The 12,229-nt window shown below is 42.2% G+C and overlaps 1 protein-coding gene across 1 annotated transcript in view; it reads right to left on the bottom strand.

Annotated features, from left to right (window-relative positions):
* pik3c2g (phosphatidylinositol-4-phosphate 3-kinase catalytic subunit type 2 gamma) overlaps nt 1-12,229 on the bottom strand; it is a 16,379-nt gene extending 4,150 nt beyond the window's left edge. The window contains exons 1-27 of the mRNA XM_006782610.3: nt 12,214-12,229; nt 11,242-11,775; nt 11,050-11,129; nt 10,649-10,800; nt 9,830-9,944; nt 9,610-9,721; nt 9,131-9,201; nt 8,904-8,967; nt 8,678-8,803; nt 8,482-8,512; nt 5,940-6,123; nt 5,680-5,802; nt 5,388-5,516; nt 4,758-4,872; nt 4,531-4,664; nt 4,194-4,382; nt 3,693-3,786; nt 3,439-3,533; nt 2,398-2,578; nt 2,155-2,262; nt 1,961-2,053; nt 1,683-1,812; nt 1,458-1,594; nt 1,201-1,370; nt 948-1,104; nt 743-852; nt 469-637 (exon numbers count right to left, since the gene is read on the bottom strand). Of these exons, the coding sequence (XP_006782673.2) occupies nt 469-637; nt 743-852; nt 948-1,104; nt 1,201-1,370; nt 1,458-1,594; nt 1,683-1,812; nt 1,961-2,053; nt 2,155-2,262; nt 2,398-2,578; nt 3,439-3,533; nt 3,693-3,786; nt 4,194-4,382; nt 4,531-4,664; nt 4,758-4,872; nt 5,388-5,516; nt 5,680-5,802; nt 5,940-6,123; nt 8,482-8,512; nt 8,678-8,803; nt 8,904-8,967; nt 9,131-9,201; nt 9,610-9,721; nt 9,830-9,944; nt 10,649-10,800; nt 11,050-11,129; nt 11,242-11,682 (3,510 nt within the window). The 5' untranslated portion in view covers nt 11,683-11,775; nt 12,214-12,229. The remainder of the gene's footprint in view (nt 1-468; nt 638-742; nt 853-947; nt 1,105-1,200; nt 1,371-1,457; nt 1,595-1,682; nt 1,813-1,960; nt 2,054-2,154; nt 2,263-2,397; nt 2,579-3,438; nt 3,534-3,692; nt 3,787-4,193; nt 4,383-4,530; nt 4,665-4,757; nt 4,873-5,387; nt 5,517-5,679; nt 5,803-5,939; nt 6,124-8,481; nt 8,513-8,677; nt 8,804-8,903; nt 8,968-9,130; nt 9,202-9,609; nt 9,722-9,829; nt 9,945-10,648; nt 10,801-11,049; nt 11,130-11,241; nt 11,776-12,213) is intronic.

Raw genomic sequence — 12,229 nt, 5'->3', positions numbered from 1 at the left:
CCAGGGAGATTGTTTTAGTAGCTCAAATCACTAATCATATGCAAACTCCTTTATTTTCACTGCATTTTTGCAAACACCTGAATCCTTGATCCTTGCTGTTATTTCTACTACATACTGAATGTGACTAGAAGAAGAAGCACTTGACATCAGGACAGCTCTTCGGATCAAAGAGTAGTAAATGCTTACAAATACTCCTCACCCAACCCTTGGGAAAGACTTTATAAGCACAAGACTGCCTTCTGACAAGCTGTAAGTGACAGCAAACACACACTGTCAGCGCAGTAGTGAGGGCTATTCCTCTCAGATCAAAACAAATGTGTGAATTTGCTGTCACTTCCAAATGTTTTATTGCCTCCTCTAGCTATTTGGGCCTAATAAACAGCCCTGTGCTGCATCAGGTAAAATCCATTTTATAATGGTGTGTTACTTTGTTTTGTTACTGAGGCCAAAGTGCAGTTGCAGGCTTACCACATCTTTTCCCTTGGCAGAGTATCCCAAAATGACAGCTTCCTGAATGTTACTAGCAGGAGCAGGAGCACTCTCCCGGGGCAGGGTGCCCTTTGTCTTGGGTTGAGCAATGTTGTGTGCCAGGAAGTTAAACTTGACTGCAACACAGTCCATACTCTCCTTGATCTTCCTACCACAGGTGCAACACAAACAGCAGAAATTAAATGCAAGTTTGTTTATTTGCGGAAGGATTATATGTATTCTTAGGAAGACGTTGCCACACACGTCACATTACTTTGTAAAGAAGGAGGTGGCCTCCAGGTCAGTATCGTGAGGTCTGAGGTTGTTCTGGACGTACTGCAAGTCATTAGAGTCCTTCAGTTCTGGCATTCCTGCATGTAGCATCTGGAAATTTACACAATGGGTAGAAACCTGTTTTACGGGATGTTTTCCATTCTCAGATAGAGCTAAAAAGGGACTGTAGTGTTATTTTGTCTTACAAGCTCCAACAAGCCGAGTATGAGTGCAGAACGCTGTCTGATTATGTTGTAAGCCTCACAGCAGAGCTCCACGAAGCGATGCAAGCGTTGAGGCTTCTGCCCTCCGCCAGTGATGAAGTGGTGCATCTCAGATGTAAAGATGAAGGGAGACCGGTCCCTATTATTGAGCAGGAAAAAAATTTTTTTGTTGACTCATACATAACAGCACTCTGTTCTTTTTCAAAATGCTGCTTTGCTTGACTTGCTGACTTGCCTTTTAACACCTCCAAACATCTGTGCATTGCCCATTATCTTCCCGAAGTCAATGTGGAACATGTGCCCACTTTTTTTCAGCATGATATTGTCATTGTGGCGGTCGCAGATGCCCAGGATGAAGGTGGCAACACACCACCCGGCACACGAGTGCAGGAAGTTCATCACAGCCTGCATACAAACAGAAAGTGTTATGCACGAGAAAGATGGAGCAGTGACAGTGCATCGTTAAGAAAAGGCTTTTCAGATGGTCTTAACCTTCTCGTAGTCTTCCTTAGTTCTGTTAAACATGTGAAACCATTTCTCCAGAGTATCCTCTCGGAGGCTTCCACCCAGACCCCACTCTTTATGAATCTTTGCCAGGGTCACTGCCTCTGGTATCATTTCCACCAGACCTGACAAGCATAAAATAACAAGCTTTGGAAAAACACAAATTCCCAGACTATTTATGGATGTTCAAAAGCACAAATCTATCATACTGACCCCGAGCTTGGCCTGTAGAAATACACTTGTAGGTGATCATTTGTAGATCGAGTCCCTCTTGGAGCCACACTCTGTCCATCGCACGGACAATCTGAAGTACCAGCATGTCCTGACGCAGGTCATCTCCTGTCTGAACAACACGTTTAACTGAGATTTCCTTAGAGTGTCCTCTAATATTCAGAGCTATGTAATAGCAGTTTTGAAACAGATTTCATTTCCCTGGAAGAGATCAAGCAAAAACACAGTGTGGATCGATCCAACTGCATATCATTACTCACCTTGCAGATAACATTGTAGTTCTTGGCCAGAGGGTCAGTGCAGATAAATGGGATCCCCAGAGGAGCAGCAAATGAGCTGTAGACCTTACAGGCCTGGAAGTAACACATCAAAGAGTAAACACCTGAAATAAAACGTTGCTATGTGTTTGCATAAAAAAAATACTGATATATGATGTGGTGGGTAACAATCTTACTTCTAGCTTCACTCCATTCACACAGACAGCAGGATCTAGTGGTAGGCAACAGCTGATCCCATTCTTAAAGAAGTCTTCAATTCTCCACCCTGTTTTTTTCAAAGCACTCTGCAAAAGAGCAAAGTGGGAGAAAAAACACAAAACAACACAAAAAATTAAATGCATTTCTTGTACATCGACAGACACAATGATTACAAGGATTATAAGCCAGGAAGTGAATACACCAATGAGTTCATTACGGACCTTACGACGAGCCTTGTCAGCATTGCGAATGCTACTAGCCACCTGTACGAGCACGGTCATCAGCTTGGTTTCGCGCTGCAGCTCCTCCCTCAGTGCTTGGCCGCAGCACTGCATCAGGGCAGCGTGAATTTTACTGAACCAGCTCTGGTAGTGTTGGTCATTGCGGGCATCCTCCAGCAGCCTGACATTATATTCTAGCATGAGTTGTAAAGCTTTGCATGCATGATGTTGTCACTTACTGCCTACAAGCATCATAGAGGTTGAACCTAAATACAGTGAGTCTAGAACTAAAAGAAATAAGGTCAACTGATAAGTGAAGCATCTTAACTGTGTGTGAAGGCCAGTGAAGAATTGCTTTGCTAACACACACTAGAATACAAAGGCAGTTTCCTAAATTTCACCTCTTTTAGCGTGTGCAAAATGTACTTCTTTATATATTTCTGTTTTCATCGGATTGGATAATTAACAATACAATTTGATCATATTCAATGATATCAGCTCTAAAAAATAGCAGCTGCATTTTTATACCAGCTGGTTTTTTTAGATCTCTTATTGGGAGGCCCATTATACAGTGGGCGGTGCACAGTGTCAAGTTGAAATTCCTCTAGCCTGATTGTCATTTTCAAGAAGAATTTGCAGGGAGGCAAACCTGGCAAGATCTCCAGCTGGGGAGAGAAGAGTTAGCGGGAAATCCTGCAGTTCCTCGTATGTTATAGAAAAACTAGTTTAAGTCATGTCACACAACCCTTTACAGTAAGAAGACATAGTTTCTATTTGTACTATTCAATGAATTCGGGGGGAAGAAAATGACTTGGAGTAAGATTTAAATTTGATACGTTTTTATGGACTTGTTCTTATGTGATCACTATTTGATCACAAAATCGAGTAGAGTGAAAAACTGTGATAAATAAATCAATATTTTATCAGTAAAGACAGAAGTCTTTCAGTTTTATTCATGTTAATATGGCAATAAACATTTTCACCTGAATGAAATGACAGTACTTTTAGTAGTATTCCTCATCAGTTTAGTGTCTGACTCACCAGAAGAGCTGCTGAGCGATGCGTATGTTCCTAAGCGATCTCTCCAACAGCAGCATTACCAGGGGTCCATCCAATTTCCACTCATTCTTCAGTGCCTGCAGGAAAGGAGCACTCATCAATCACACATCAAACTACTGAGCGTGCAAAGTGTGCCACCAGTTGTCCAATTTATCATCTGAAAAATTAAACTACTTCAACATCATATTTTTTTTAGATCTCTTTTGAAAGGTTTGAATGTGTGTTAGTTTGCTCACCTGGACCAGCTGTGGTAAATACACCTCCAGCTCCCCATCTGGTATCTGCTCAAAGTACTGAACTGCTGTCCGTCGTACAGTCTGATCATGAAAGCTGGAAGTGAGATCAGTGGGAAAGGGTTCAGATCATTTTTGTTTTAAATGGGGTTTTTTTCTAAATCAGCTTACAAATGAAACATTAACCAGATATCCATCAGTTTCTATTACAAAAGTTCTTTATTGTTTATTGTCTTGAATTATGCGCTGTGCTTCATTTATGATGATAATGTAGGTGGCCAGGAATATTAAGAAGATTAAAGAAATGATATTCCAGATCCAGGACGATCAGTGTTAGGCTAAAGGAAGCCAGAACCAAAGAACCGGACTACGCTGACCTTGTTTTAGGGTACCCAGTCATTACCTTGTGTTAGTTGAACTGATAACTACTTTCATATGTTGTATATATTTTTTGGTCAGCTTTTCTAAGTGACAGCACTTTATTTTTGCATGTAAACGCTGTACCTGTCGCTAAGCAGGAAAAGGGCTTCCTCGGGTAGATAGATAGCCCAGTTCTCCAGTATGGTATAGATTTCTGTCAGGTTTTCAGGATACCAATGGGAAACTCCGCCCAGCAGCAGGTGGAGGAACGTACTTTGTTTGTCGCTGCTGTGACGTTTCGTCCACAGGAAAGCTTTCTCATTCTCTGTAAGACTGGTGAGAGAAAGATTATTTTAGGAATGTGTTGCTTGACAACAAAACCCGGGAAGCAATCTTGAAGAATTACTGAGAACTCGTAGTCCAAGGTATTTCTGACTAGTCCTGTTCTCAAATGACTCAGGAATTAAGTCATTCTACTCACAAGCAGAGACAATGCTTCTTTGAAACCTCCAGCATTTTCTTTTGCAGTTCCTCACAAGCCTGTGTGAACAATATTGACCCAGGGAGTGCAATGGGCCTCTTATACTCCCACTCAACCTGGTCTTGAAACTGAAGCTGAGGGAAAAGGTAGGAAGATAAAGAGTCAAGGAATGTGGTGTTATTTTGCTTTTTGGTCAACAGAGGGCAGAGCTGTCCAGTATTACTTACCTGCATTATCACCCCAGTGGCTTGTCTGTGGCTGTCAAAGAGGGCAGCGGACGGAGGAAAAGACAGCTCAGCCAAAGTAGACATACAGAGCAAGACGGTGCCTGTTACGAGAGTCCTGCACACAGAGAGAGAGAGATACACTTATTGCAACAGAACTATACTGAGCTTGTAAAAACACAACCAGCCTTTAAACACATGCAATGCAAAGCAATTTGAAAACTGTTCTTGCACAGTGACATGTTTCCATCTGTTGTTTTGAGTCTTTAAAGTATTCAAAGAATGAAGCACTTTCATTTTAATGCGTGAAAACAAACACAGAGATAGTGGAACTGGGGTTTCTTCAGTTAACACCAATACCTGATTTAATTCACAGTTGCATATACTCGCCAGTCACTTTATTAGGAACACCTCTCCAACCCCTCATCACTGCAAATATCTCATCAGCCAATTAGGTTTAGATTTTTACAGCTAAAATAGCCCTGTTCTTCCTGTTAAAAGGGAGTTTTTCCTACCCACTGTCTCCAAGTGCTTGTAAAGTCCAATAAGTGTGCATATGAATTTTAAACCAATCCAAATAGACACAAAAACTTTATAGGTGCTATAGAGATGTAAGCTTTAATGACAACTTACCTATCGCTGTAAAGAGGTAGTACAGCCCACGATAAAAGCTCAGCAGTTTTGCCTTTCTTGGAGCCCTTGAGGCGAAAAGTGAGCATGGACTCATAGGGAAGCTGATTTATTGAAACAGGGAATACTATCCTAAAAACAAAGAACATATAGGTTATATATTAGTCATTTACACGCGTTGTTTGTCTTGCAATTATTTTACATTATCGTACTTTAGACCGGTTGTAAATGAAGAAAGAGGAAGTTGGACGTGACAAAATAAAATTTATACTTATGGACACTATCCAAATCTTACATGCGGTTACACTGGATTGTGTTTCCGTGCGACAAGGCAGTGCTGATATTTTCACAAACTCCACTGTCGCAGAGCTTCCTTCCGACGTACGTCAGCTCACACGAAATAGAGAACGACTCGTAACTAAAAGAAGAGGAACAATAAAGCAGGGAAGAATCCAGTAAATATCAACGGTGTGGTTAACATTCATGCTTGAGCGCGTGAATTGAGTTTGTGCGTGCATATATAAATATATAAAAATACAATAACCACACACGTACGTGTCTACCCAGATGGGGTGTAGTTTGTAGAGAGCAGCAACTTTGAGCTGGAGGATGTCGCGGTTGTGGTCTACGTCACAGATTTGCAAGCTGCTCGTTACCTTTGGGGCACTGAAGTCTGACTGGAAGTTTTCAAAAAACACCTGCAGCAGCTTTTGCAGCGCCTCGTGGAGCATGAGCATGGCTGGAGCACAGATAATAAACATCACTTAAGAGAGTCCAACTTTTTTTGCAGAACCTTTACAGCAAAATTTGATAGCTGAAACATTTATTAATGATCATCATTGCTTTATGTAGATGTATCAATAATAGGTGTAGTATACCAGAACTGTAGTTTGCTCTTTTTTTCTTTGGCATTGGAAAAATGCAAAACATGGCACTGAAGCAGTGTTAGTAAAGAGTAGTGTACATCTAGCACCATGTTTGTGCGCCAGAGGCAAAACTCATATGCCTGACAGTGGTCTTCCAAAAACTGTAAGTATTTAAATAACAAATATGTCTTTCAAGTTTTTGAGCATATTGAGCATGTTGTTACAAAACTAAAAATGCATAACCATGTAGGTTGGTGGGCAAGTTTGTGCAGGGAGCTCGGTTTCATATCAAACTTCTTTCCTCACTCTGATCCAATCATCTTCTTGTCTGTCACATATAGTAAAAGCTATTTCCTAAACTTTCCTAAAACTCTGCTATTTTACCATTCTTCCTTTAAGACCATTATTTCTGGGATCTTTTACCCACTACATGCCTCATCCTGCCTGTTATTGTCAATGGAAAATTGTACTTAGTAGTCAGTATAATCTTTTAATGATATAAGTTTGCATATGGTAGAATACTGCATGTAATCATTTGTGTTTAGAAGTATATAGTTGGTGGCATATTGAAAGAATGTCTCATCCTAGGAGGTCTGTAACAACTTTGTGTACATTCCAGGGTGTTCTGGCATTCACCCCCACATCCTAGGAGCACGGAAAAGGTCGTACCTTGTCTTATTGTTTTACGGTAGGATTAACGTAGCTGATGGGCTCCGCCAGGGCTGCCCTTTGTCACCGGTTCTGTTCATAATTTTTATGGACAGGATTTCTAGGCGCAGCCAAGTGGCGGAGGGCTTTCGCTTTGGTGGCCTCAGAATCTCATCTCTGATTTTTGCGGATGATGTGGTTCTGTTGGCTTCATCGGGTGAGGGCCTCCAGCTCGCACTGGAGCGGTTCGCAGCCGAGTGTGAAGCAGCGGGAATGAGGATCAGCACCTCCAAATCTGAGGCCATGGTTCTCAGCCGGAAAAGGGTGGAGTGCCCACTCCGGGTCGGGGATGAGTTCCTGCCCCAAGTGGAGGAGTTCAAGTATCTCGGGGTCTTGTTCGCGAGTGATGGGAGAAGGGAGCCGGAGATCGACAGACGGATTGGGGCTGCAGCTGCAGTAATGCAGACGCTGCACCGGTCCGTCGTGGTGAAGAGGGAGCTGAGTGTAAAAGCGAAGCTCTCAATTTACCGGTCGATCTACGTCCCTACCCTCACCTATGGCCACGAGCTGTGGGTAGTGACCGAAAGAACGAGATCGCGGATACAAGCGGCGGAAATGAGCTTCCTCCGAAGGGTGGCTGGCCTCTCCCTTAGAGATAGGGTGAGAAGTTCGGCTATCCGGGAGGGGCTCAGAGTAGAGCCGCTGCTGCTCCACATGGAAAGGAGCCAGCTGAAGTGGTTTGGGCATCTGACAAGGATGCCCCCAGGGCGCCTCCTGGGTGAGGTGTTCCAGGCATGTCCCACCGGGAGGAGGCCCCGGGGCAGACCCAGGACACGCTGGAGAGATTATATCTCTCGGTTGGCCTGGGAACGCCTTGGTGTTCCCCCGGATAAGCTGGAGGAGGTGGCTGGGGAGAGGGAGGTCTGGGCCTCTTTGCTTAGGCTGCTGCCCCCGCGACCCGGCCTCGGATAAAGCGGATGAAGATGGATGGATGGATGGATTAACGTAGCTATGTCAGTTTTAGTCTAAGTGCCTTTTTTACATATAGATGAACTGTTGGATTTTCCAGACCAGCAGGTTAAGGGAAGTCCTTTATGGGGTCACACTCTGACACACACACACACACGCACACACACACATACATGTACACCTCCACATTCCAATGTATGGAACAAACGCTCACTGAAGTATATATATAAAGACCAGGGCAGTCCTCAGTGCGAGTCTTGGAGCCTCACTCTTGTGTGTGAGCTCTGGAGGCTGCCCTTGCTAGCAAGAAAATCTGTGTGTTTCTCCTCTCTGATTCTCAGCTGAAGAAGTGTTTTAGAATATATCTCTTGACAGTTATACAGACACTTCTACTTTTGACACTAATCTGCTCTTTTTTTTTTTTTAATTGGAGTCCAGTCACCAACACTTCAATAAGTAAATAACTTGTTTCACTTTCAAATAGATTCTCCTTATGGAAATAAACCTGACGCCCAAAATAATCTAAAAAACGTCTTTGCTGTCCAGCAACAACAAAAACTTTACAGTAAATATACACCACACACAACCACACACGTACCAGTATAGATACTCACCATCTGCACACTCACTTATCTCTTCATGACTCTGCAACACAAAAAATGAAACATCTGTAATTTTTAATGTGAACAGGCATTTTTTGCAGGTTTTTAAAGGTACAAGAAAAACGATGAGATTGAGGCAAATTTTGCAGGTTAGTGTGATACTAACTTCTATTTATACTGACGGTTCTGTTTCTGTGATATAACCTACCAGAGGTCTTGGATTAATTCTGTTGAGGCTGCCAATGGCATCCTCCAGTTCTTGGCACGTGACACCACACAGAAGGTTGCTGATGGTCCGAGCACGGCTCACAATAACGCCAATATTCACCCCAGACTGCAGACCATAATAAGACGAGACACAAATGAGGAGAAATATTGGACAACCATGTATTGAGAAAGGAAATCCACTAGCTGCATTTATTTATTTTACTGACCTTATTACTGAAGAGCTCTTTTGCCTCTCTACAGTAGGTGTTGAGCACACTCTGAAGACTCAGCCTGAGAGGGGAGGAAAAGGTGTAAACAAAGTGGTAGTAAAACCAGCTCTCTTCATGTTTTCTGCAAACAGACACCATCTGACTGTCTCGCCATCAAATAGCTGTCATTGTTAATGAAACTACTCCTCAAAGCTGGTGGTATGCAGTGCTGCTGGTTGTCTTACTTGCTGGTGTTGAAGACGAAAGCAGACACAAGGAACCGGAACAGCTGGCATGCAGTGTTGTCATCCACAGCCTTAAAGAGGGCGACATAGATTGGAATGTTGGATTTTTATGGTTATGGTGTCGCTCATATGTGGACAACTTCCATAGATAAAATCCAATATGTAGCTTATATAAAACATTTAACTGATTACACGACAGTGAACATGCATATTTTGTCTTTTATGCATTTAAATCTAAGCGCACATCGGGTTCACCTTTATTCTGTTTACGTCTTCACGCTAAATGCCACCAGTCATGGCGTCATGTTTACACAGAGCAAAGTCAAGAGCTCAGGGTGGAGATTTTTACAGCTACAATAGTTCTCACAATAACAAACCGGCCAGGGAACGGGAAGAGTTGTACATTGTTTCAAGACTTGGGACAAAGCGAAAGGATCCTTTCTGTAAGAGGAAATGGAAAAGGACCTTGAGCCACTCACATCTCTTGCCAGTCCACGTTTGATGCTGTTGATGTCTACCAGTCGGACGGGGACTTCTAGATTAAGCTTGTAGTAGATCTGAATTGTCTCGTGCATGCCGAGCAGCTCTTCACTAAAGGCAGAGACGAAAGAGTGCATGGGGCGCATTACACCACATTAAACGATGCAAGTTTAAGAGGACGTCGTGAGCTTTTGCAGTAAAATCTAGCAATAAACTTACTTCTGGAGATACTCCTCGGTGTCGCACAGTTTTAATACGCAATGCTCAGATTGGTTGGAAGGGATGTCTAGAAGCTGGGAGATGTCTTCGATCAGACTCTTCACTGTCCTGTTCACTGGATAAAAGATTAGACTTCAGAAACACCACACATGCCAACATATGAAGAAACTTAAGAAGCATTTATAGATATTACCTACAAATGACCCTGTTCAGCACAGTTTCCTGGGTTGCGAGGTTGGGTAATAGCTGCTTACTTGACTGCTGATAAGTCTGTTAACACTTTATGCCAATTTTACCACTTATTTATTTTTTTAAGTTAGAAATATCAATAATGCATAATTTCTAAAACAGACTACGAGTAACAAGCAACATTTTATGATCATTTTTCCTGTTTTAAATTCATTTAACTGTCACAGAAACCGAAAGACGGAGAAAGAAACAAATGTTGTTAAGTTGTCTGCAGATACTTAAGGAGAGACAAAAAGCAAGAAAATTGATTTGTGGTTAAATGTTGCAACAGAAAATATTATTACATTTGTGTTAGGCCTCATTTTCAGTAAAGACCTCAGAAAGATCCTTAGCCCACGTTTGTGACCAAATACCGTGTGTTATGGCTGCACTGTCATCTCAGAGTCAGTGCATGATGACAGAAGAAGCTTTGCAGTGAATTCAGTGATGTGTTTTAAACATTTGAATGTACAAATTGCACTATTGTAGCCACTTTTAAAGGATTTCTCTCCCTCCAGTATTTTGTGACATTGGATAGGGTGCTGCTAGCTAACAGAAGCAAGTGAACTGGTATATATATATAAATGTTACCTGAAGTGGGGATGGGGATCTGGTTTTGGTCCCACACCACACTGATAGTCACCTCGACCTGCTGCAGCAGAGCACGGTTGATATCCAGCAGTCGACCGCATACCAAACCGGAGTTGTAAAGACTGTCTGTGTGCTTGTATTTTGACATTAAGCTGCCAGAGACAGTGAAGAAAAACAGGTTGCAAATGCCAAATGAAAGTATGATCGCGATTAGAAACCAACTGGAACTACAGAGGAGCCGTCCAGTAGCGAAACAATTTACAGTAAATACACAGCATATAAGATTTAAAGTCCGGTGACTAATTTTGTTTGCCTGATTTCTGTCATAGTAAAGGAGAATATGGTAAACAAAATCATTTTATAGTCATTTCATTTCCATTACATTATGGTCATTTTCATACCTGGCAGTTGCAGCAGAAAATGAAACCATTGTCTTGGTGCTGCCCTCCGGAGTGTCTATGAGTGTGATGACCCATATATCCTGATGAGGAAAAGAATACAAGAGACACTCTTCAGTCTTTTCTCTGTATTTTGAGTTTCGATCTTGAACATTAAGGAGCTTTTTGTCTACAATGAGTATTGGAGATGCTTACTTGGTTGCATACTTCAGTCTTGGAGCGAGTCAGTCTGTAAAGAGGCTCGCTGAAATCACAAGAAACCTGCTTTTTGAGTCCCGGCCTGGGAGGAGGAGGAGGAGGAGGAAGTCGAAGGACCTTTTTTCCACTCAAACATTCACTGGGAAGCCTACATCTTTGTAGATTAGGAGATCTTGGGGGTACTGGGGGACGACCATTTGTGCTCTGCTGGTTGGTATTTCCAGGACCTCCGACCTCAAAATTCCAGATTTCATTTCCAGGTTTAGGCTGGGTTAAAGTGGGGGATTCTGGGATGTCGTACAAATTAGGCCCATCATTTTGTGATAGGTCATCAATGCTCTCATAAAGGTGTATTGCTTCTAGATCGTCCCTCAAAGGCATGGGGAGATCGGTGTCGCTCGCATCTTCTCTGTGGAGTGTTTCAGCTGAGCTTTCCATTGCATTTTATTCATGTAAACAAGTTTTTCTGGATGCTGGTGTTTCACACTCCGCACGGCCTTCATTCACAGCATGGCAGAACAGAAAAAAAACCTATGTGGTGGTATTAATGACAAGTTAGGATACTTGATGACTTACATTAGAAAATGCGAATTGTTGAAGGTAGGGCGGGTTTTATGAGCAGAGTCTAACTGAATCTGAAGGTTCAGGCTGGTGAATTATTAACAAGCTTTCAAATCTTAACAGGAAATCCAACAGTGCACACAATAAGCCCACAACAATGCCTTGTTATATATCAGTAACACCACAAATAACACATTATGACTTAAATTCTATTTTTAGACAGTATAAAGATGAACAGCAGGGAATTTTGAATTTAAATCAAACTCAAATCTAGCCTGGTACTTTTTCATATCACGTAGTGTCTTCCCTTCATGTCACAGAAGGGCCTCTATAGTAAAATGTTAAGACTAGCTGTGAATAACAATATTTGTCTTTTGCAAATTCATGGGTATATTTTTGTGAGCTTACCGTAAAAGCTCTGATG

Source organism: Neolamprologus brichardi, chromosome 7, assembly GCF_056152115.1.
Source record: "Neolamprologus brichardi isolate AB-2024 chromosome 7, ASM5615211v1, whole genome shotgun sequence".
In the NCBI taxonomy this organism is placed as follows: Eukaryota; Metazoa; Chordata; class Actinopteri; order Cichliformes; family Cichlidae; genus Neolamprologus; species Neolamprologus brichardi.
Note: the sequence above shows the minus strand (reverse complement) of the source record. Positions and strands in the feature narration are given on the sequence as shown.